A 26,507-nucleotide genomic window follows, 5' to 3' on the forward strand; every position below is an offset into this window, starting at 1 on the left:
AGATCATGGAAAATGTACTGGTTGTCCAACAAAAAGGTCTCAGCTGTACATATTAGGTGACCTCTTTTCCCATTTAATGCTGCATTTTGAAACAATGCCTGCCGTGTACTGGCTTGTTATACTGTGGAAACATAAACCATATTTTCACGCATATAACGCGTGCGTTATACACGATTTTTACAAACCGTGCATAACCTTGCGCGTTATACGCGTGAGCGTGTTGTACAATTTTTTTTTTCATTCCGATCCGGCATCCCGCCTGCAAACCGGCATCCTCTCCCCCCCCCCGCTCGCATCACCCCCCCCCTCCCCCACGATCCTACATCCCCCCCCCCCAGCACCGCAAAACATCTCTTACCCGATTGGGCACCAGCACCAATGCACAAGACGTGCCAGTGCCCGAAGATCCTCCCTCGTTGTTGCTGGCTGGGCGGTGCGAGGGAGATCCTTCTTCTTCTTTGTGCCGGGCTGGACTGGGCTTTGAGCATTTGCGCATGCTCAAAGCCTTCTGGTCTCGCTTTCTCTGAGATTGGTGCTGGTGCTGGTGCCGGTGCCCAACGGGTAAGAGATGTTTTGCGGTGCTGGGGGGGATGTAGGATCACGGGGGAGGGGGGGTGACGCGAGCGGGGGGGAGGATGCCGGTTCGCAGGCCAGAAAAGTAAGCGGGAGTGGGAGGAGGTTATAGCAGCATGCACGGTATACGCGTGTGCGTGTTATACACGTATGCGCGTTATATGCATGAAAATACGGTAGTCTTTATCACCCTTTATTTTTCTATAGTCTGCCTATTCATGCTATCTACTATCCCTTCCAAATGTATATAAATTTGTTAATCATCGTAAATGATGAAGGATAAAGACCAAAATGGAACTTCTGGTTGGCCCAGTGAATAGATGTATACAGCTTTATGTAAGTTACATACCCCTCCCAGGCCTTTATGCCACAAAAAATGCTATTGATTGAATATACACTGTGAACTGAAAAAAAAAAAAAACCCCACAACAAAATGTTTTTTGTGATATCTTCCACAAAACTCAGCCAGTTCTTATCAAATTTAGTTTTGTTTTCTGAATGAAGTTGATGTAAAATGTTGGAAATATTTCCCACTGCACCACAATACTAACTTGTTAAAATGAATTGTGAATTGAATAAAAAACACATTAAAAAGTTTTATATTTTGCAGAAAAATGTAAAATCAAAAAGTAATGTTTCAATAAAGCAAAATGTTCAAAGTGTCCCCTCATTGCATGAAGGCACACCCTTGGCCGCCCCTGATGTATGGGCTTGTCTACGATGCTCTGCTTCAGCTCAGTGCAAACAGAGATGAGGCGCGGTTTAAGATCTTTGACACCAGATATAGCTGTCTGGTAGACACGTTTCTCTGGTCAGAAACTGGTCAGAGGTTTGGGGTCTCCCATTGTAGCAGTTCTATAGTGTCCTTTGTCTGATATACTGGGGCATTGTCTTGGCAGATAAAGTTGTCTCCTGACATGTGACGGATCATTGGTAACAGCTTATGTGTCAAGAGGATGTCCCAGTTGTATGTGCCTTTTGATATTAACCCCAGCATCAATGAAGAACAGATCTGTGAATTCAAGTTTCGAGATTGCAACCGATACCATGACTGGTTGGCTGAAGGTCGAGCAGGTCCATAGTAGGTGTTTGGCATTTACCTCATACTTCAGTATTCTTGAAGGCACGTACAGGCAATTATTCTGTGTGTTAATCAGTGGAGCTACTGTAAATAATCTTTTCTTCTGTAAAACAGATGAAGCCAAAGCAAACAAAACAGAAGACTGCAGACCTTGTACACGATGCAGGCAGACTTTATTTATAACAAGTAAATCATTAATTAAAAACCTCTTTCTAGGCAAGGGACCCAACACGGTCCGTGTTTCGTATAATCTTCATCAGGGGTCCGGTAAAAGTGACACGCTGTAGGAACTGAACCGCTGGTGACACGCTGTGAAAACTGCGACGTTAGTAACGCGCTGAAAAGACTGCCGGCAGTTGACTCCTATTTTTGGTTGTGTAAACAGATGAAGCCGACACTGTGCTTTTGGTACTTGGTCAAAAGCTGCATGCACCATTTCAGGCATGTATCTTTGGGCACGATGCTTTTTAAGACACTTTAATTTCAGATCATGAATTATCCACAGTTGGGTTTATTCCTGCTTCTCTTGCTGTTTGGCGAGTTGTTCAATGTGTTTGGCACCGCGTCCTCCTGGCTCAGTACAAAATCGCATACCATGTCAGTGCGCAATTTTTTGCGAATCAAGCACGGTTGTCCACTGCCTGGCTTACAGTCCACAGTGCCTGTTGCTTGGATCTTGCATAGCTGCACATCAAGGCTGTTTTTGTTCCAACCCTTCTGTGGGGGAACTCTTTCAACAATCTTTGACACTTGTAACCTTTTAGCAGTACCAAGTTCTTTATCAGAATTCGGTCTTCTGCAGTGAAAAACCATTTTGATACAGAGATTGTTTACAAATTATCGTCTGCTTCTGTGCATATTTCATAGTAACAATTCATTTTCACAAGGTAGTTGTGTGGTTTGGTGGGAAATATTTACTATATTTTACATCACTTCATTCAGGACATGACGCACTAAATTTCATAAGAATTGGCCAAATTTTGTGGAGGATACAGCAAAAAACTTTTTTTTTGGGGGGGAGGGGGAGTTCAATGCACATCTGCCCATAACTTCCTGGGTATTGGCTCAGTTGATAGTAATAAGTAAATTAATGTTCAATGAAAATAACTTTAAAATGCACTTTTATGTTATTTGCTGACTGTTTTATTCCGACGTGAGGTTATCCTGTTTATTTTTTATTCAGCACCTGTCCTTATAGCCGTCCACCTTTCGGGTATGGAGACTTTCCCAACCCAATGCCTGAATGCCTTGGTTATTACGAAGACCGGTACCAAAAGCACGAAGCCATGTTTTCAGCTCTGAACAGAGAATATCCCTTCAGGGAGTACAGTGACGAGCGCACGCAGAGCGAAGATTCCCGCAGCTGTGAGAGCATCGAAGGTGTGTCTTACTACACCAGCCACAGCAGCGAGGAGTACCTCAATTCCATCCCACATCTGGACATCGGCGCCCTGGAGAATGTTTTCACTGCCCCCACATCTGCACCCTCCCGTATCCAGAGGGTAAATGTGACTGACAGTGATGAGGAAGATGAGGGTAAAGTGTTGAGGAATTTATAAAGGGGGGAATTTGAGTGGTATATAAAATGCAATCAGTTCTTTTCAAAAAATTATACACAGAATAAAAAGCAATAAAACATCTCTTTTTCAGTCTGTTCGTTGAAGGAAAACCTGAAGTGCCTTGAGGTGATTGGCTTTAGATAAATTCTCAGTGTAAATTCAGTTTTAAAAGTTTTTAATAGCTAAGGTGCACATTCATTTTTAAGAATTTTAACAAATTGATTTGTTTACGATATGTTATGTCTGTGCAACTGCTGTAAGTCAGAATATGTAAGGCTACATAGAGATTTTACTTCACTTTTACTAAGTTATCCTGTGCTGATATGCAGCAAATCATATTTGGCCGTCGGATACATTTATGTATGTATGTATTTTTAACTGCTGGTGCAATTTAAAATGTATTTAATATCATTAGTATTTATATTAGTTATTGTATCATCTGTCAAAAGCACTTAATTTAATCCTGGACAGTGCCTTGAATTATTCAACATTGATATATGTATAAAGTACTCGCCTCTATGTTGGTAAGCACTTTTTTTTCTGTTGCAGTGAAAGCATATGTGAGACATACTGCTCCTGTTTCCAAACACTTTCTCCTTCCATTTTTGTCATTTTTTTCTGCACCGAAAGAATTGTTCTGCTCTCACTTGTTAATATTTAAATAAAGTTATGTAAAATTCTGCCCTTGCCTTGTTGCTGTATTCCAATGTTCACTGCTAAGGGCGTATATTTATTCCTTCTTTTTTCTCATTGGGGAATACTCTCACTCCTTAGTCCTTATTCTACTTCCTTCTGTTTCTCCTCTCTCTAAATATGTAGGTAACTGCATGCTGGGCTTGTGGTGGAAAAAAAATGACTGTCAGACCCAATAAATTACAAACCAGTTGCCATACTTTCGACTCCATCTCTTGAGAGTTTGAGAACGTATAGGCCTGCACGTTACATAAATAAGTAGGAGTAAATGCAATCTTGTTTCAGTGATAGAGCTGAAACAAAAGAATATGTTGGTTGGAATTGTCTTGTCATGAAACCAGTTGACAGAGTAAAGGGAAGACGCATGTTCCCTCCCCCCCCCCTCTTTTGACCATAGCTTCACAGAGAAAGTACTTCCACCCAAGATAGTGTGGACTGATAAACATTCTTGGCTATGGCTATATATTGTGCTTCAAATATACGGTATAAACCAGAAGTCTATTGGAACAAAAGACTGAAGTCCAGCATCCTATCTCCAGCACTACCCAATGCAGCTGGTAGAGCCAGTACTTGTAGTACACTTCCCCCTCTGTAAGCGCGAATTCCGTATCTACAGATTCGCTTATTCGTGATTTTAAGTGGATCAATTTTTCGCTTTGTTAAAAATTAGAAAAACTAGGGGACACGCGATGAAGTTACAGGAAAATACTTTTAAAACCAATAGGTGGAAATATTTTTTCACTCAGAATAGTTAATCTCAGGAACGCTTTGCCAGAGGTTGGTTTTAAGACAGGTTTGAACAATTTCCTGAAGGAAAAGTCCATAGTCTGTTATTGAGAAAGACATGAGGGAAGCTACTGCTTACACTGGATTGGTAGCATGGAATGTTGCTACTCCTTGGGTTTTGGCCAGGCACTAGGGATCTGGATAGGCCACCGTGAGAACAGGCTACTGGGCTTGATGGACCCAGTAAGGCTATTCTTATGTTCTTATTAGACCCAGGCCCAAATCCCACTCTTTAACTAATACAGTTGTGCCCTCCACAACATGTGAGCCCTCCAAAACCTACTGTACCTACATATAGATGACACCTGCAGGCATAAGGGCTAGTGTGGTGTACAGTAGGTTTGAGGGGGGGGGGCTCCCCATACAGTATGATGAGGTTATAGTGAGATGTGTAAGTTCACGGCCGTGCCCCCTAAGGTGCCTACTGCTGTGTCGGGATGTCTATGTTGCCAGTCTACTAAAAATTCTGTCTCCTACATTTCAATGGCTTATTTTGTACGTTTTTCTTTTGGACATTTTTTTTCCAAAAGAAATAGACGCACTGAGCTTAAAAACATAGGACCATATTCTGTCGCCACTTATGCTGAGTTATACTAAATTGTGGAAGGCTGGCAAGGTAAATATTCTGACGCTCATAGGAATTGAATGAGTGTTGGTGAATTAATCTCGCCAGCCAGTAGTAAGAAGCTCTTCCATGGTTTAGTAAAAGGAGCCTTTAATTGGTAAAGCCATTACAAAATGATTTAAAAATGTAGGCGCCCACCAGTGCTTCCAAAAACAGTGCTTTGATCATGTCTATGGAGGTGCCTTAGAATGCCTAAGGTCAAAGTAGGCGTGGTTAAACAGAGAAATGACCTTAGGTGTTCTTAGGCACCTCCGTAGATGCAATTCACATCAAACAGGCACTGGAAGTATAGGCCTTCAAAACCCTGGTCTATATTTCCAGCGCCTAGGTTTGAGGTAGCCACATTTCTACAAATGGCGCCATTGTGTGATTGACATGCAATCCGTGGCCATTTATTAGGCAGCCGTCAATATTGGCGCCATTTGCAGAATCCGCCCCCTAGGAAATGGATATTTCTGAAACACAAAGATTAACGTTTTCCTGTTTTGAAAATGTCCATGTTTGCTACTGGATTTGTGGACATTTTCCATGAAACATCCAAAATTGGATTTAGAAGTCATATCGAAAATGCCCCTCCACGTCAATTACAAATCTCAAAAGGCAATGAGTGACTAAAGGTACAGTAAGATTACATGTGGTTAATCGGTTTGTGTGTATATTAGCAGGTCATGTGTGTCCAACATAAATGCAAATTCAATACAGGGACTGAAAAATAAATGCTTTAGTTGATTCTAACTCATCTTGGGTTTGATTTTGGAAAGGCGATTAATTCAATCTAAAATCCAAACCCCCTTCTGGAACAGCCAGCAGTTGTAACTTGATTGGCTTTTGGTATGCCTTTGAAGTTCCCCAAGGGCTATGAATTTGCTTTTATTTGCCCAATATATGGAGGCAACACTGGACAGGAAGGAAGACAGATGCTGTCATAGTAATAAATCTGCAGGACAAGGCAATGTGTCAACTTCCTTTTTCTCTTCAAGGTAAGTTAAGGTGGCACCTGATTAAGCCACAACAAAAAGATTGGGGAACAGAAGATCAGATGTATCAGTTTGTAGTTTAATAAGTGTCCAAATAACTTAAAAACAACCCACAAATGGTGTATACTGTCAGGCATCCACAGAAGCCAAATGATGTATACAATAAAAATGACCCAACATGGGCCGTGTTTCGGCAAAATAAAAATGTCTTCCTCAGGGGTCTTATAAGGTCCTCTTGGCAGTCTTAAATATAAAAACATAAGTCACAACACATCCTAGTTAAGAGACTACAAACAAGCAACACAACTCACAAGACTCCAATGTAGCTTATTTGGATGCTTCTTAAACTACAAACTGGTACATCTGATCTGTTCCACAATCTTGTTTTGCTGCTTTATTTTTTTTGTGGAACCTGATTAAGCCAGACATGAAATCTGAGCTGGGAAGGTGGAGTTGAGTGAGATTTCCATTTCTAGTTGTATCCAATATAAAATTTTACTTCTTACTCTTAAGGCTTTTTATACTGGTCCCCCCTGTCCGCTTCTTTGTCACTGATGCCAATTTCCTATTCCCATGGATGTGTTCGTTGCTCATCTAATACAAATCTATTGTTTATTCAATGGTGCAACTTCACTATTGCTTAATGCATTCAGTTCTGGTCTCATCTCAAAAAAGATATAGCGGCACTGGAAAAGGTTCAAAGAAGAGTGACCAAGATGATAAAGGGGATGGAACTCCTTTCGTATGAGGAAAGACTAAAATGGTTAGGGCTCTTCAGCTTGCAAAAGAGAAGACTAAGGGGAGATATGATTGAAGTCTACAAAATCCTGAATGGTGTAGAACAGGCACAAGTGGATCAATATTTTTACTGCATCAAGATTTACAAAGACTAGGGGACGGACACTCGATGAAATTGCAGAGTAAAACTTTTGCTTCCCTGATGCCCTACCTCGCTCCCAACCGAAACCAACAACCCGTGCCGAGATCGACTCTCTAAAGGGCTCCCATCTGCCTGCTCCTTGCTGGGCCGGGCGTGTGAGCCTGCTCCACCCCCCCCCCCCCCCCCCCCCGAATCAGCTTAAATTGCAGCAGCCTTTCAGCACACCAGCTAAGACGCACGGCAAAGGTGCATGCCTTAGCGCAGCAAATAAATAAAGAAGCCTCCAACATCTCCCTCCATCTACCAGGCCCTGCCCTGCTTGGCCCATCAGCGGGTGTGTGAGCCGCCATCGACGACCTGTTTTGTTCGCTCCTGCCTCCTGCTCTGCAAGATCTCCCCCGAAGCCCTAGAAGGTCAAGCGGATAAGTATATGCATGTCTAGCCAACTTAACTTCTAGCATGTCTAAATAACATTTCAAGTACTTGCATGACTTAAGTACTGTATGCCTGAATAACATTTTAGTATTCTAGAATTTGCTTGACTTAAGTACTGGCTCGCTGAATAACATTTTTAGTACTTGCATGACCCCAGCCAATCGGTTTGCATGCCTCTAGACATCTTGGACAACTCTAGTACTAACTTGTTTAGACAACCCATTTTATATTTGCTCGCCCCCAACCAACCTTTAAGTTCTTGCTTGTCTGGATAAACCAACAACTGACTAATCCCAATGAGTACCGACAAGGTCAGCCTTCTTCCAGCTCCAACTCCACTTTTCTCACCAGCTCAGTGAGGGGTAGAGAAGCCAACCCCCCTCCCCCATCTTCACAGAATATAGCCTGCCCCAAACCCACTCGATCAGGCTTCCAATTCCTTTCTCCCTATCTCCTCCTCCTAAACACTGAGTCAACATGACCAACCCAACAGGAAAGTTTATTCCCCTCCTCCTCTACTTGCTTGGCACGAGAAATTGGATCCCAAGAACCTTAGCATATGAACCCATCCCAATCTACTTCTTATGGGATAGAATTACTGGGCTTGAAAAATCACTTCCGCCCCCCTCCCCTCCCACCCCGTGTCCTCTACAACTGCCTGAAATCTGGTCCCTTCCCTATCTCCGTGGTTGATGCCACCCGCCATTCCTCCGGACTGTCGCACAAAAGAAAATGACTCCTCAAAAATCTTACAATGTGCAGAGCCCCCAACACCTTCGGAACATCACACTATTTCCAGCGCTTACCTGAACATTCGTTCGGTTAGGAACAAAGCCCCGAAACATGGTTAATCTCCGATCAGGATGCTATCATTAGGGATCTACTACCTCCAGATTATAAAATCATCCCTCTATCAAGAAACTCAAAGAGAGGAGGTGGTCTAGCAATAATCCTCCGAAACACTTTCATTTCTAGATCCTTGACTCTAAACTAAACAACGACCTGGAAATTCTGACCTGCAAAATATCCAAAGAGGACTGCAAAGATAATTTAAGAACATAAGCAGTGCCTCCGCCGGGTCAGACCATAGGTCCATCCTGCCCGGCAGTCCGCTCCCGCGGCGGCCCAAACAGGTCACGACCTGTCTGAATCACCAGAAGGGGCTCCCTTGCCACCTTGGTTTCTAATTGAAGTCCTATCTTCCCATCGTAGTCCTAACCCTCCGGTCTTGCACATGCACGACCTGTTGGGTTTCTATACTTATTACCTGGTTAGCTTTCTATACCTGTGTTACATCCCAGCACCTCTCTCAGTATCCCACGATCCCTTTATCCCTCAGGAATCCGTCCAATCCCTGTTTGAATCCCTGTACCGTACTCTGCCTGATCACTTCCTCCGGTAGCGCATTCCAAGTGTCCACGACCCTTTGAGTGAAAAAAAACTTCCTTGCATTTGTTTTGAACCTATTTGATCACCATAGTATTTTACATACCTCCTAATAAATGGAACCTAGTTAAAGAAGATCTCTACGAATTCCTCCTTACATACTCGGCAACTGGCCTCTACAATCTTATAGCCGGCGATGTCAATCTCCACCTCGAGCAGGAAGAGAATTCCAACGTTGCAGATCTACTTTCCTTCCTCACATCTCTAGGCTTTTCCAAACCAACCCTGACTAAAACTCACAGGAAAGGTCACCACTTAGATCTGATCACATTTCTTTCCAATGCTCCCACTACCCCCAGTGTAAGTTTTAAAGGCGAAACCTGGGCTAACACCCCCTGGTCAGACCACCTTCTATGTAAGTTTGATTTACATTGGTTCAAAAACAATTCCTTATTTGATATTAACCTACATAAACGCTCCTCTCGCAGACCTCCCACCCTCTACAGCAAACCTAGATGACCCCTTCGCCACAAAAATTTGCACCCTGAAAACGTCTCTTGTAGTTACCAGCACAGACCTATCAATCAATCTACCTTCCCTAGGAAACGAAGGCACAACTGCTGACATTACCTGGACTCATTTTGAAAACCCAGACTGGAACCAATTCCTTAAGCTTTACTCCAAATATGCAAATTCAACTGCCTACTAGACAACTATCCCCTGCTTATTATGAAAACAGCCCCCCCCCCCCCCACTAATTCAAGGCCGAACTCGTCACCTGGGTCTCACTGCCTGTCCAGTGGCTACTTCCCGTCGGAACTAGGCTACATTCTAGTGACTCCCATTATCAAAAACACCAAGGAACCAGTCTTCAGTTTCCAATTACAGACCCATCGTCAACATACCTCTTTTCCTTAAACTGATGGAAGGCCTAGTTAATCTTGACCTCATTAAACATTTAGAGAAGTTCAACATTCTATACGATTCCCAGTCAGGATTCCGCACAAACTACAATACGGAAACCGTTTTAGCGTCGCTGACCGATCATCTCTTCCACCTGTTTTCTCTGGGAAAAAGTGCACTGATACTCCAGTTTGACCTAAGCAGTGCCTTTGACCTTGTTGACCATGACATTCTGCTCAAATGCCTCAATTTTATTGGCATTTTTGGACAAGTACTAACCTGGTTCACAGGTTTCCTAAAAAAAAACCGCACCTAGCAGGTCCACTGCGACGGAATCTTCTCCCAACCTTGGTGCAATCCCAGTGGAGTTCCACAGGGCTCCCCTCTCTCTCCATCTCTATTCAACGTCTACTTGGCACCTTTAGGACATATGCTATCTGACTTAAAACTGAAATCTTTCATATATGCAGATGACATTACAATTATCATCCCCATAACCTCACTGACTGATGAAACTGAACTATTCACCTCATTTGTTCTCACTAAGGTCGAGCAATGAACCACACAATTCAGACTAAAATTGAATCCTGAAAAAAACAAGCTCTTCCTGGCAAGCCCTAACCACAAGCTAACGGATATCTCCCTGAAATTAAATGGGCTTGTTTACCCAATAAACCCTATCATCAAAGTCCTTGGAGTCATTCTGGACCGATGCTTGACCTTTGAAGACCATACCAATGCTCAGGTCAAAAAATGCTTTAGCACCCTCTGGAAACTCCATACCATCAAACACTATTTCGACTTCCTCTCCTTTCGCTTGCTAGTTCAGTCTCTAATTCTAAGAACCCTAGATTACTGCAATATCATTTACCTGGGATCCTTTAAGAAGATCACTAAGTGCCTGAGATTCATCCAGAATACTGCCGTCCGTCTCATCTATGGCCTAAAAAAGTCAGATCATATTAGCCTGTTCTACAGAAAACTTCACTGGTTGCCAATCGAGGCAAGGGTCATCTTCAAATTTGCCTGCCTCTGCTTCAAAATCCTAACAGACTTATCCCCAATCTACATGTCACACCACTCTATTCCCAAGCTCCACTCGCACACGCAGTACCTATCTGTTTGCCTTCCCCTCCCTAAAGGGCTGCATCTACAAGAGATTCCTTGACAGAACACTGTCATTCCAAGCAGGCCAATGGAATAAATGCCTAACCTCCCTCATCTCAAACACTCCCTCCTACCAATCCTTTAGGAAATCAATTAAAACCTATCTCTTTGATAAATTTCTCTGACTCCTTCCGACCTTGTACCTCAGAAATACTTATTGCATCCCTGACACCAATGTAATTTGAATCTATTCTTTGTAAAACTCTCTGTAACATCGCCTCTAATACTATTGCATCCATGACACCAATGTAACTCAAAACTCTGTAACATCGCTGTCTATGCACAGTCTCTTCCTCTGTAAACCGCTCTGAACTGTTTGTGGTACTTGCGGTATACAAAAATAAAGTTGTTATTATTATTACTTTTAAAACCAATAGGAGGAAACATTTTTTCCTCTCAGAGAATAGCTAAGCTCTGGAACGCATTGTCAGAGGATGTGGTAAGAGCAGTTAATGTAGCTGGTTTTTAAAAAAGGTTCGGACAAGTTCCTGGAGGAAAAGTCCATAAACTGCTGTTGACACAAACATGGAAGAAGTCACTGCTTGCCTTGGATCGGTGGCATGGAATGTTGAGTTTTTGCCTCCTTGAAGACAGGACACTGGGCTAGATGGACCATTTGTCTGATCTTAAGCATCTTCTATACACCTGGACTCTACCCATTCGACTGCCTTTTGCTCTTTGGCACCACGTCTCGAATCAGCATTCAACAGAGCTGCATTTACCACCTTGTATTGGCAAGTTTAAAGCTCTTTTACAATCTTGCTTCCAAGGTCTCTGACTGACCTCCTCACCTAGCTTCGGAGGTTTGCCTCTTTTTCAGAGCTCCTCTTTCGTGTTCCCATTTAACAATGTTACTCAGGTTATTTTCTTTTGTTCTGTGCATTTCCCACCCTCCTGTGTCCCATCTGTCCCGTGTGTTGCGATGATTTTGTTTTGTTTCTATGTATACTGCTTATTTCTCATTTAAGCTTTACTTTTTTTTTTTTAAATTATTTTAAACTACCATGATATTTTATTAATGGAAGCGTACCAAACGTTTTCAATAAACTACAATGCAGTCAAGAATCACGCTAATCTAGTTTGCTAAGCCAACAGCTCACCATAGTTTGCAGCTCTGTTCTTACTCTGTGACTGCACGTTTCTGGAGAGCGCACACCTCATTAATATTCTAAGTACCAGTAACGTTGTGTTCATTTACAGAACAGCCATTTCTAATTATAGTTCAGGCTTTAGATGAAGTCATGCCAGCGGGTCCTGAATGCTCTCTCGACATTGAAGTCTAACCTAATTTTCAAATGTAATTTGGGTAATTGATGCTGGGGTGAATCACTGCAGTTGACTGTGTGCTTTCTGAAATGCCATTCATATCTAGGCTAGGTTTCTCTCCCACTTTAGAAAATTAATATCACTTATGTATCACTAGAGTGAATTCCAAACAATATATAAAGTCCAGAAATCATCATTTCCATAACTCCTTTTAAGCCACACCCATTAGAATTATACATTTCAAGCAGTGCTTTCATTGCCGGAAGAAATTAAGAAGATGTCGAAAACCAAGCTGTTTGTAGATGCATACTTTTGATCTGTCTTTCCTAACATTGGGCATTTTTGTAACTTTTTCTCAAATACATTACTGTAGAATTTGTAGGTCTTATTTTCATATGTGTTGATATTATTTTGAAGAATGATTTGCACTGTTTTTTGTTTTATGTATGTTTATTTGGAAACTGCTGCGACTCCAAGCGGGATAAGAACATAAGAAGTTGCCTCCGCTGGGGCAGACCAGAGGTCCATCCTGCCCAGCGGTCCGCTCCCGCGGCGGCCCATCAGCCCCACTGCCTGAATAGTGGTCTCTGACTAATTTTGTAATTTACCTCTAATCCTGTCCCTAATAACCTTACCTCTACTCCTATCTGTACCCCTCAATCCCTTTGTCCTCTAGGTACCTGTCCAGACCTTCTTTGAAGCCCTGTAGCGTACTTCTGCCTATCACCTATTAAGTTTTTAAATAAATATTCAACAAGTACAGATCCTTTGGCCATGGTTGATTTTTTGCCTCATTCCAAAGCCCTCAAATCAATCATGTGGTGAGGATAGCAAGCATTTGCTAGAATAGACTGAGGGCCAGAGTCCCTAATATCGCCAGTAAAATCAGACGGGTTGCTGTAGCGGCCGCAGATTTAACGATTCAAAAAAGACGAGCCATTCTTAACTGCGCATGCAAATGAGGTTCACGGAGGGTCGACAAATTTATAGGAGATCAGTTGTTGGTGATAGTGATCGGCACAGGTGCAGAATAGTCCACGGAAAGAGGCATGGTGGATAGGAGAGGAAGAGGACCACCAGCAAACACTACGTCATTGCGTCAATCATAGGCGTGCCAGTGCTATTGGATGGAAGAAGTGCAATCATCGACAGTCAACAAGCGCGTATAAGACATGCCTTTAATACACACCTTTAAGACAAGCGCTTTAAGACATGCTTTTTAGATTTTTTTTTCCCCATTACTATATTATAATTTAAGTGAAGAGTGTGTTTTTATTTTTATGATGAGCCCCAGCCAGAAACACGTGCCTGAGACGCGCTTTTCACTGTACCGGTCCCCCGGAACAGCTGGTAAATTTTAGTTGCTAAAAGCAGGTGCTTTATTTGGAGAATCATTTGGTGATGATAGAGAATCGCCCGGAGCACTCGTTTAAATATTATTGAGTCCATTTTACTGCCATGTTAATAGTAATGACCTCGTTGTACTACATTTGCATGGCAGAGTTGGAGGCTGCTAGGAAGCTTGGAAAAGTCCACAGTAAGCCGTTCTAATAAGCTGGAACTGGTTTGGCGACCATCGTTAAAGGCACGGTAAGTTTTGAGAATCTGGCCCTGAGTCTGTTGTCCCGTTTTGATTTTTTTTTTTTTTTTTCAAAAGAGCATTGCACCCTCCCCTTGGCTTGCCACAGACAGCTGTTACTGCAGCGTAGATCCCGGTTCCTGCTTCTAACATAAAATAGCTCGAGCAGATGCTTGTGGTTAGTCAGTGTGATGAATGGAAGCTTTTTCTGGCCTTCCCCACCAGAAATAAGCATCCAACCAAAATATCAGTTTCATCATAGGAATTCCGGGCTCTTTGCTTGAGAGGGCTCTGCCAGAGAACCCAGATTAATATCTTGGGCTGAAGTTTCCCTTATCACTTAGGGCTCATTTTACAAAGTTGCGGTTGAGGTTTCTATCGCAGGCTGACAAGGTAAATGCTCCGCTGTAGAGAATTGCTTGGAAGCGAACAGGAGAAACTGCCTTCACACCAGTGAACAGCAAACACAACCACAAAAGTAACCAATTGGCATTCAGTCTCTTTTATTATGACGGACTCGACACGATCGTGTTTCGGCCCACAAAGGGCCTGCCTCAGGATTCTTTTCATAAATCAAATCGTACAGCAGTAGACGCTAGTTACCTGAGCTGTAGTTTTCTATAGAATGTGGTGAATTTTTGAGGATTTTGTACGATTTGATTATAAAAAAAAAAAAAAAAAAGACTCCCGAGGCAGGCCCTTCGCGGGCCGAAACACAATCGTGGCGAGTCCGTCGTAATAAAAGAGACTGAATGCCAATTGGTTACCTTTGTTGTTGCGTTTGCCGAGGTAGAGAATGACACGGGGACAAATTTTTCCCCGTCCCTATGGGAACTCATTTGCCCGTCCCCTCCCCAACCTGCGAGTTCTTTTCCTGTCCCTGCCCCTGCCCCATTCCTGAAAGCTCTGTCTGTTTAAATCAGGGGTACCCACACTTTTTTGGCTTGAGAGCTACTTTTAAAATGACCAAGTCAAACTGATCTACCAACAATACAATTTAAAAAAAACACAAAGCACACTGTACGCAGAGAAAATGTTAATTATCATTCCTATTTTGGAGTTTTTTCAAAGAGGTCAAGGCAGAGACTCTATGCAATGTCACCTCAGTAACAACCATACAAAAAATAGACAAATATAACCCCATCCCTTTTTACTAAACCACGATAGCAGTTTTTAGCGCAGGGAGCTACGCTGAATGCCCAGCACTGCTCTCGACGCTCATAGGCTCCCTGCGCTAAAAACCGCTATTGCGGTTTAGTAAAAGGGGGCCATAGTGCAAAATATAGAAATATAAATATAAATTCAGACACATTTTGACCACTAAATTGAAAATAAAATCATTTTTCCTACCTTTGTTGTCTGGTGATTTCATGAGTCTCTGGTTGCACTTTCTTCTTCTGTGTATCCAATATGTCTTCCCGACATCATTTCTGCCGTCGGAGAGGAAGTTCCGTCCCAGCCAGGCAGCGATTGGCTGGCCCAAACTTCCTCTCCAATGGCAGAATTGATGTTGGGGAGAGGAAAGCTGATCGGCCCGGTAGATCACCAAGGCAAAGTGAGTCTATCACGGAGCCCGGGATGGGCTTCGCAATCGACTCACTTTGCCTTGGCGGTCTACCGGTCGATCGCGATCAACCTATTGGGCACCCTGGTTTAAATCATAAGTGTTCGAGGCTTGGGCAGTTAAGGCAGAGCTTACAAGAATGGGACAGGGACAGAGACAAAATATGCATGAGAGAGATTTGCATACCTGTCACTTCCATTATATGCAAATCTCTCCCATGCATATTCATTAGGGATATCTTGAAAACCCGACTGGCTGGGGGGTCCCCAGGACAGGGTTGAGAACCACTGCACTAAGCAAACCGATCGTGTACCGATCAGTTTGCGAGCCCTTTGACACCCAATTTCCCTCCAACCCGATTCACTAACCTTTCCTCTGATCCAATCCCAATCTGTGCATGCAAATGAGGGGAATCGGCATGCAAGCAGGAAGGACGCTTGTGCTAAAACCCTGCTCTCTGCCCCGACCCTCCAGCCCTTCCCCGCAGTGCGAGCCCGTAGTTTTAACCCATTTTATTGAAGAAATCAATAAAACATTTTATGTTGAAACATTTTATTGAAGAAATCAATCAAATACAATAAATGCTCATTACAATTAAATTCAAAACTCAAATATTACATAAATAATTTTATCATTTCTCCAAAATATATTTTCCATATTACCTATTCTTAATACCATATATACCCCCCATACCTTTCCCCCCTTTCCTCCCCTTCACATCCCCCCAAATTTTTAAAAATATAACAATGTAATAAATTAATTATATAAATATACAATTCAAGAAATTCCAACTATTATTATCATCAAACAAATTCCCTTCCTACCCCCATAATGAAAGATGACACATATTACAAAGTGTTAAGAAGCAATGAAAGTTTCTTATTCCTCAATACCAAACATTAAGAATCATACTTCAAGTTCTATGGGAAAGATTTTGAATATATGGATTCCAAATTTTCAAGAAATACCTAGTTCTTCTAGGAAATTTACGAACCTCCCAGACTTCAAAATAACCGATGGAATTGGTTCCTCCAATGCCAAAAACTAGGAAGATCTTTCTGTAACCAATATTGTCGAATACACTTATGACCAATCACGCATGCCTTCTGAAATAAAATATTTCTTTCTAATCCAAAAACCCCACAAGCAGCAGCTTTACCAAATATTACCCCCCTTACAGATTCCACTAATTGAATATTCCATAAAGCACCTAAAAATAATAAGATGGTAGACCAAAATGATTTAATAAGAGGACATTGCCACAATGCATGAGATAAAGTATTTGGGTCTTTCTCACATTTGATACAAATAGGAGAATTTATTAGGCCTGCATGAAATGCTTGTACTGTGAGAAATAAGCCCTATGCAATACTCTATAAGTACATTCTCTCCATATATATCCTTTATCAATTTTGGATATACGATAAATAACTTGACTAAAATCTTGCAGAAAAATCTGCAACTCCAATTCATCACACCATTTTTATATAATACTATCAGGAATTAAACACCACCACCATTTATTTAATAAAGATAGAGAAATTGGAATATCATTACTTTGATTAAAAAAATTGAAAAAACCTTTCATGAATACCCCTCTTTGTATTTTACTAATATAATGTGCCAATTGCATATATCCAAATAATGATCCTGGACCGCTACCCACAGTTAAAGAAATATCTGGAAAACTTCTTATTTTTTCCAGAATCATTCAAAATCTTTAAAGCAGGTTAAAACCACAGGCTCGTGAAGTTTAAAATTAATTTTAAAAAATAAAAAAAAATCGGGCACGAAGGACCACCAGCGCATGCGCAGACCATTTACAGTCCAGGAAGATGGTTTCCAGCGATCCATGCGGTTGGTGGGGGGGCGTGCCAACAATCACCCCATTTGCATGCAGGCCTTTAGTGAATTCGTCAGCCTGCATGCAATCGGGCACGGAGGTTAGTGAATCTAGCCCTTTGTCCCTTACATCCTCCTCCCTCTACATCAGGGATCTCAAAGCCCCTCCTTGAGGGCCGCAATCCAGTCGGGTTTTCAGGATTTCCCCAATAAATATGCATTGAAAGCAGTGCATGCATATAGATCTCATGCATATTCATTGGGGAAATCCTGAAAACCCGATTGCCCATGTCTGTTCTAGACCAGGAATCTTAAAGTCTCTCCATGAGGGCCGCGATCCAGTCGGGTTTTCAGGATTTCTCCAATGAATATGCATTGAAAGCAGTGCATGCACATAGATCTCATGCATATTCATTGGGGAAATCCTGAAAACCCGACTTTGAGATCCCTGCTTAACCCTCAAACAGCTTCCTGAACATATCCCCCCAAATCCAGACCCCACCCCCCTATACTGAACACCATCCTGTGCATCCATTCTCATAGTCAACACCATCCTCCCAGCATGCACATAAACATACAGGCACATCCTCTAGCATCCACCCCACCTTAACCCATGCGAGTGATTCTCCACCCCAACATATACACATCCCTCTACCATAGGGGTGGGCAACTCTGGTCCTCGAGGGCCGGAATCCAGTCGGATTTTCAGGATTTTCCCAATGAATATGCATGAGATCTATTTGCATGCACTGCTTTCAATGCATATTTATTGGGGAAATCCTGAAAACCCGACTAGATTCTGGCCCTTGAGGACTCGAGTGTCCACCCCTGCTCTACCATCTTCATTTAGTTTCTTACATATACACCCTCGTAAATTGAGCCCCCAAGTGGTAGGAATGTATTATAGCACTCTACACTTTGGTTGCCAGATGTCTGGATTCACCTGGACATATTCTCTTTATAGAGGACTGTCCGGACAGCTTTTTAAAAAACCCGGCACTTTCCATTCATTTTTCATATACACAGCAGATATAAATTCTCAAAACTGACACATTTCAATCACTATATTGAAAATAAAATCATTTTACCTACCAGCGATCCTCTGCAGGCTGTTGTAATTAGCTTTAAAGGTGTCTTTTATTTCAGAAAGCCTGTATGATTGGGCATAAATGTATTATGCAATTTTGGTTGCAGAAAGAATCTCCAAATTTTTGGCATTGGAGGAATCAATTACATCGCTTATTTTTATCTGAGAGTTGGGAGGTTCGAGGTTCGCCTAAAAAAACTCATCTTTTTATGGACGTTTGGGATCCTTATATTCAGAATCTTTCACCAAAAATACGAAGTTTGGTTATCAATGATTTATTATGAAAATTAGGTTTAATAATTACATTCCAGTTATTTATTTTAATTCTTTATTTTTGTCAACTTTCATCCAGGGTGAGGGATTTCATTTAGGGGAAGATAGTGGGTAGGGGATGGAATTAAGGGGGGTGTAGATAAGATTGAATTAATTCATATGTAAATTAAATTTGAAAGAATGATTTAAATTTGTATGAAATATTATTGTAATCCTTATTGTATTGAATGTATTTTTGTATTATCCTATTGAACTGATTATTTGATTCTTTCAATAAAAATTGCTATACATAAATAAATATTAACCAAAAAGAAAAAAAAGAAAAAGGTGAGACCAGGAGGCCAGGGGGGAAGTTGTAGGACGCTAGAGAGAAGGGGGAAAGATGCAGGCCTTTGGCGCATCGGGCAGCTGTACCGCGAAGGGACGTCAGCTGGCAAGCGCCTCTCTTCCTCCTCAGTGTGCCGCGGCACACCTGGAATCTCAGGAGGTACACGAGTGTGCCCCGGCACACAGTTTGAGATAGACTGCATTAGAGGCTGAGCTAACTGGCAAGTAAGACCACTTTAACCAGTTTTACTTGTTGCAAGCTTTTTGATAACTGGGAAGGAGAGAAGAAAGAATGAGAGACGGGGATACTGCATGGGGGAAAAGACTTTAGGGCAGGGGTGTCAAAGTCCCTCCTCCAGGGCCACAATCCAGTCGGGTTTTCAGGATTTCCTCAATGAATATGCACGAGATCTATAAGCAGTGCGTGCAAATAGATCTTATGCATATTCATTGGGGAAATCCTGAAAACCCAAATGGATTGCGGCCCTCCAGGAGGGACTTTGACACCCCTGCTTTGGGGGCAGACAAAATTATAGGTGATGTTGGAATTTAGAAGGAGGGAACCCTAGAAAGGAAAACGCAGGGGGAATTCTAGACCAGTGGTTCCCAACTCTGTCCTGGAGGACCCCCAGGCCAATCGGGTTTTCAGGCTAGCCCTAATGAATATGCATGGAGCATATTTGCATGCCTGTCACTTCCATTATATGCAAATCTCTCTCATGCATATTCATTAGGGCTAGCCTGAAAACCCGAATGGCCTGGGGGGTCCTCCAGGACAGGGTTGGGAACCACTTTTCTAATTTATAACATTTTATTGAAGAAATCCAGTAAATATACAATAATATAATACAATAAAATAGTCATTACATTAAAATTCATCATATTAATTTCTATTAAGTCTTTCATTTCTTCAAAATATATTTCCAAATTATCTATTACATCTCTCTCTATTTCCTTCCCCCTTCCCTATTTCCCCTCCCCCCCCCCCAACTGTTCTAGACTAAACATTACAAATAAACTTTGCAGAATTTTTAAATATTGGGTCCAGAACTTTCACATTTTGCACAGAATTCTGCCAGGAGCAACCCACAAAGATGCCCCGCTGAGACCCTCCCTCCCCATCTCACAAAGTCTGCATCTGGCAACCACCATTGTGTCACATCTTCCAATTCATTAAATATATGCTTCACATGCTCGATGCACGGTAGTAAGCTGCCTAAAGCAATTTGTTTATTGGAAAATATGGGCGTAAATCAAATTGTTCAATCCTGCATCCCCTCCCCGGATCCTTGTCTTCCCCCCTTCCCACGGAGCGAAAGTTTTCTCTGCGGAAGGGAGGGGAGGGGAAAGAAGGGGGGGGAAGCGTTGCTGGAGGAGGAGAGAAATGTCAGTGCGAAGCGTGAGCCGATGAGAGGTGGAAGGAGGCGGCGGAGCAGGCATGAGGTGCGCGCGCGAGGCGATCGCCGGAGCTGGGCGATCCCGGATCTGGGCTCCGCGAATTGCGCTCTGCTGGTCGTTGTTGCTGCTGAATCAGCCGAGTGATGCACAGACAGGTAAGGGGCGAAGTAGCGGGCGGGGGGATGGGTCGGACTGGTCAGAACGCAGCGGCTTCGCCTTTATTTCCAGCCACTTCTTTGGCTTCGTCTGGTGGGTGCATCACACCCTGCTTTGACCCAGCCCAAAGCACTTGACTGCTGAAGGTTAATAGTGCGTGCTTTTTCGAAGACGAAAGAAATCGCTCTTAGTTATGACGTCACGCTTACCATCATCTTGGGAAGATTGATGACGGCTGGCTGCAACAATTAAAAACCAAAAAAGTCGTGCTTATTGCTGAATCCAGAGATCTCAGATATCGTGAGACATCTTTTAAACCAATATAAAATACGAATGTATGGAAATCTAGGTGAAGACGGCATCTCAGTCTTGTTAGCTCTTAAATTGGAGAAGGAACATATGAAAAATGGATAGATAAATCATGATTAAAAAAAAAAAAATCTCTCTGAGCTATTGGAGAGCTTATCCGCAAATTGGGAGCTGTTGGGACAACACCAATATGTGGCTGACTATCCTGCTGTCCACGGAGAACCTACGTTACAGGTAAGTAACTACACTTTACTTATTAGATTAAAAAAATACGCAGGACAGTTTTTTGTATGATCAAATATGCAGAATGAAATGTTCATTGAAAACCGATTTTTTTTTTTCCCCTGTCATGCTGAGGTTTTTTCCTGCATTGGTTTCACTTGCGGACAATTTCTTCAGATGGAGTTGATTTTGCAATTTGCACATCACTTCCTTTGCTTAATGCTCTGTTTTTTTACCTGTTGTCTTATCGGGGTGAGAATTGCTTTTAACTGAAGGAGAACATGAGACTAGTCATAAGGCCAGACCAATGGACTATCTAGCCCACAGTGGCAAATCCAGGCTACAAGTATCTGGCAGAAACCCAAATAGTAGCAACATTCCAGAATCCCAAAGATTATCCAGATTCCAGAACCCTAAATAGTAGCAACATTCTAGGCAACCTATCTCTCAGGGCAAGCAGTGGCATCCCCCCATGTCTGTCTCAAAAGCAGACTGTGGACTTTTTCCTCTAAGAACTTGTCCAAACCATTTTTTTTAAACCCAGCAATGCTAACCACTATCACCACATCCTCCAGCAACAAACTCCACAGATTAACTATTCTTTGAGTATAAAAATATTTCCTCCTATTGATTTTAAAGGTATTTCTATGTAACTTCATTGAGTGTTCCCTAGTTTTTCTAAACTTTGATGGAGGGGGAAAAAAAAATAGATTCACTCATATCCGTTCTACACCATTCATTATTTTGTAGACCTCAAGCATATCTCCCCTTAGCCACCTCTTTTCAAAACTGAAGGGCCCTAACCTCTTTAGCCTTCTTCATATGAGAGGAGTTTTATCATCTTGGTCGCTCTTATTTGAACCTTTTCTAATGCCTCTAGGTTCCCAACCTTTTTTGAATCGGAGCCCATTTTTTCAGTGAATGATTCATTAGCACCCCCCTGGGGTAAACTATATTATACATACTATATATTGAAAAACAAGGACAACTTTTAAAAATTATTTTATTAGAAGATAATAACAATATTGATGTATTGCTCACAGTATGATTAAAAAAAAAAAGTTATTTAAAAAAATGAATTCAGTGCTCCCCCGGGAATTTGTGTTCCGCAGTTCGCGGTCCCGGTCATTTTCCGACTGCGAAGGGGAGGCAGGAAAGGGCAGCTGGAGCGCCGGCGAGTGAAGGAAATCACTTGCGGTATGCTCCGACCGCCTCTTCCTGTACTAAAGTCGGGCCTCACCAATCAGGAGCTGCGTGTCAAAGCAAAACAATGAACGGCTTTACCGTTGTATGGAAGAGAGTGGATATTACAACAAATGGACATTTGAAGAGTTTGCACTTTTACCAAATGGGAATGTGATCAGTGGTGTTTGGGGGGACATGGTTTGTATTTATGTAATTTTATTGTTATGAAAGGCTTCAATTGGGGTGTGAAATAAGTGGAGATTTTGAAAGTTAAAACTATTATATAATTATGTCTTAAAGGAATTTATTAACCCTCTCTTCTACGAAACTGCGCTAGTGGTTTTTAGTGCAGAGAGCTGCGCTGAATGGCCTGCGCTGCTCCCGACGCTCGAGTTCCTATGAGCATCAGGAGCAGCGTGGGCCATTCAGCGCGGCTCCCCGCGCTAAAAACTGCGGTTTCGAAGAAGAGGGGGTAAATAGCTTCTTAGTGAGTGATCGGCTGTTAAATAGGACCACATAAATGGTTTAACCTTAGGTTACAGGCTGAATGTAATCATCCATCTACATCGGTGTCTCGCAAACTTTTCCTGCCGGAGGCACCCTAAATCCAGTGCCCCGGCTGGAAGGCACCCGGAAGTCGACGCGATGATGTCACGCGCGTGCGTGGTGTCGTCACGTCAACCTCCGCGCGGGCGTGGAGGCCCGTCTGGCCATGACCCTGCCGTTACAGGGATCCGGGAGATGCGGGGAGAAGAAGAGAGACGCCGGCCAGGAGGAGAATCGTCTGTGCCAGCCGGCTTCCCACAGGACATGCCTCTCGCAGCAAGGCAGGCAGCCAGCGTGGCCGACTCTCCTCCTCACCAGTGTGTCACGGCACACAGTTTGCGATACACTGATCTACATGCACGTGAATATTTAATACCAGTACCTGGACACAGTGGCGTAATCAGGGGGGGGGGCAGTCTGCCCTGGGCACTATGTTGGTGGGGGGGGGGCACATTCCTCCTCTTCCTATATGCGTGCCCCTCCTTCCCTTCCCCCGTACCTCTAGTTGTTCAACATGTTCCTCGCGACTGTGTCGGCTCTCCCCCGCATAGGAAGGTGACGTCGGAGAGAGAGCCGCCGGGGTTGTGAGGAGCGCGTTGGAAGTTTACTCGTGGCAAACATTTAGAGGTATGGGGAAGGGGTGCACGCGTGGCAGGGGTATGGGGAAGGAGGGGGGACAGAGACGAGGGAAGGGGCACCTCAGCCCCGGGCGCCTCTCATCCTCGCTACGCCACTGCCTGGACGTGTCCATGCATTGAATATCTGGGTATAATTTTGGCGGCGATGGTCAGTGTTTGAAAAATGCTGATGGCCACTGGCTGAATATTACTCCCAATATTATTATCGTAAAAAAAATGCATGCAAACGTTAATTTGCACAGGTTGTGCGTGACTTCCTCACATTTCAAGTCCAGATGATTTAATGCACTTAAAAATACGATATGAATTTAGCACGTAGAGCAGCCTGGAGCTTGGTCCATGTAGAATTGAATGTGCTTATCAGGGTCTGCTCAAGGGACTATGGTACCCTGAGCCAACTTTGGCATTGGCACTCCCCCCAACTTATGATCCAGTAGCTCCCCCTCTTATCTCAAGTCTTCCCCCTCCCAGTGGCGCAGTGGTTAAAGCTACAGCCTCAGCGCCCTGGGGTTGTGGGTTCAAACCCACGCTGCTCCTTGTGACCCTGGGCAAGTCACTTAAGCCCCCCATTGCCCCAGGTACGTTAGATAGATTGTGAGCCCACCAGGACAGGGAAAATGCTTGAGTACCTGAATAAATTAATGTAAACCAGTCTGAGCTCCCTTGGGAGAATGGTATAGAAAATTTAATAAATAAATACAAATAAATAAAAAATAAAAGTCTCCAAAATCCTGAATCCCAACCTGGCATCTCTCCCTGCCCACCTTCAGAGGGGAGGGAAGATAAAGAAAGAGATGCCAGACTGGGATTTTGGCACCCTGAGTCAGAGCCTCACCTGGTCCATAAGCTGAGCTGGCCCTGGTGCTTATTCTCTTTGTTTTTCTTTGTATTTCTGTGATTTTTAAAGCTGTTTTGTGTTCATTAGGGGGCCCCAGCGACGCTGGACCACAGGCATTCACTGATCATGTTTCTGAATATGAGGTGACAATTCCTCATTGGCTGGGAATGAGGACCTCGAGGAACAGCACTCGCAACAAGGTGAAGCTTAGCCCAGACCACACCTAGGTGGACCAAACTCCTTCTCTGTGTATTTCTTCCTTAATTGTCATCAGATCTGTTTCCTCTTCTATGCTTATGTTTTATTTATTTAAGCATTTATATAGTACTTATAGTCTAAGTGGTTTACATTCAGGTATCAAACATTTTTCCCTATCTGTCCTGGCAGGTTCATAGTCAGTGGCGCGCAAGACGCCAGCGCGCTGACAATCCAGCGCCGACAATTCGGTGCAAGACAGAAGCGTGCGGGGGAAAAAGTAATTTTTAAAGAGCTCCGACGGGGGGGGGTTTGGGGTGGCAAACCCCCCCCCCCACTTTTTTGGTTAGTGTTCGCGCTGCTGTTGGAGGGGGGTTCGGGGGGTTGGAAACCTCCATTATAGCGAAAACTTTTTCTGATTTTTTTCTCTGTAATGTGGGAGGTTTCACACCCCCCCCCAACGGCAGTGCGAACACTAACCAATAAAGTGTGTGGGGGGGGGTTGCCACCCCAAACCCCCCGTCGGAGCTCTTTAAAAATTACTTTTTCCCCTGCGCGCTTCTGTCTTGCGCCGAATTGTCGGCGCTGGATTGTCGGCGTCTGGCGCACAATTATCCTGTCACCGTCCTGGCAGGCTCACACTTTATCTAATGTACCTGGGGCAATGGGGGATTAAGTGACTTGCCCAGGGTCACAAGGAGCAGTGTGGGATATACCGCATATACAGCCAAAAAGGATTGAAGTGGTTAACAACATAATTCAATAAAAATCATGAAAAGAACTTCATTTAAATAGAAAAGAAGAAAAAAAAAAAATAACATTTTTAATACATAATATCCTATAACATCCACATTAACTAATTTTTAATTTAATGTTATTAGTTAATTGATACAAATTAAAAATTATAAAAATGTATAAATGCAGACTGCAGTCCCAAATTCATATCCCATTAATTTAAAAAGGCCAGTTGAAAAAAAACATGCCTTTAAATGTCTTTTGAAATTTTGAAAAGATTCTTCCTTTCTCAGTTCTACAGGCAAGCTGTTCCGTAATATTGGGACGAAGTTAAAAAAATGCACAATTTCTAGTCGTTCAAAGATCTTAATAAATGCCTAGGCGCATAGAACATTGCAACTTAACATTCCTCTATTTATTTAACTTTAGTTTTGGAAAGTTAAAGGAACGCAGTGTTTGGAAGGATAAAGCAAAATCAAATGCAAGCTTTTTCTCATTGGCAAGGGTTGAGCCTTGGGAAAGGGGGCGGGTCTCTGGTTTTCTCATCCCTCACTTTGACATTTTGATAATACCTTCCTTTCTCCAGTTCCTTGTTGGCCATGAGGACTGAGGAAAGTTTCCTGTGACAGTACCACTCTTTGTTCAGCAGGGGTCACTGCAGTTGTAGCAGTGATCTATCTCAATCTGGACCTGCGCATATCGCCTCCTCCCATACCTGAGCCCAGACGATCCTGTCAAACAGGACAATATAAGAGTGTACATCATATCAACAAGGATCTTCTTCCAATAGATGCTGATAGGATCTTAGACACAGATAAAGGATGCGAGATGTGTCCTGTACAGTGTTCATTCAATGCTGCCCCCATCTCATGGCAGAACCACCACCTCAAAGCAGTATGCGGATAATTTTGGATTCTTCCTGGCAGAAACTGGTTTTGAACACCTCCAACCAAGGAAGAGTCCAGAATTACCCTCAAACTGCTATGAAGAGGTGGTTCTGTCCTGAGATGGGGTGGTATTGGATGAACACTGTACAGGACACATCTCGCATCCTTTATCTTTGTCTAAGATCCTATCGGCATCTGTTGGAAGAAAGGCCTTGTTCATATGATGTACATTCTTATATTGTTCTTCGTGAACTTTGACACACTGGATTGACCCCTGAGGCAGGTATATTTGCACCGAAACAAGGTGCCGTGCCAGGTCCCTTGTATTTTGGACTTATACAATAAATGATTTATTCTCTGCCTGGCCTGTTGGAAGTCCTTTGTTCAGCTCTACT

General features: G+C 42.9%; 2 protein-coding genes across 2 annotated transcripts in view; both read left to right on the top strand.

Moving 5' to 3' along the window:
* SOX30 (SRY-box transcription factor 30) overlaps positions 1-3,975 on the top strand; it is a 35,470-nt gene extending 31,495 nt beyond the window's left edge. Inside the window, exon 5 of the mRNA XM_033927494.1 lies at positions 2,838-3,975. Coding sequence (XP_033783385.1) covers positions 2,838-3,213 — 376 coding nt within the window. The 3' untranslated portion in view covers positions 3,214-3,975. The remainder of the gene's footprint in view (positions 1-2,837) is intronic.
* A 16,454-nt stretch (positions 3,976-20,429) lies between these two features.
* The window catches only part of ADAM19 (ADAM metallopeptidase domain 19), an 89,944-nt gene continuing 83,866 nt past the window's right edge, over positions 20,430-26,507 (top strand). The window contains exons 1-2 of the mRNA XM_033927324.1: positions 20,430-20,556; positions 24,383-24,495. Coding sequence (XP_033783215.1) covers positions 20,442-20,556; positions 24,383-24,495 — 228 coding nt within the window. The 5' untranslated portion in view covers positions 20,430-20,441. The remainder of the gene's footprint in view (positions 20,557-24,382; positions 24,496-26,507) is intronic.

Source organism: Geotrypetes seraphini, chromosome 18 (assembly GCF_902459505.1).
Source record: "Geotrypetes seraphini chromosome 18, aGeoSer1.1, whole genome shotgun sequence".
Classification (NCBI taxonomy): Eukaryota; Metazoa; Chordata; class Amphibia; order Gymnophiona; family Dermophiidae; genus Geotrypetes; species Geotrypetes seraphini.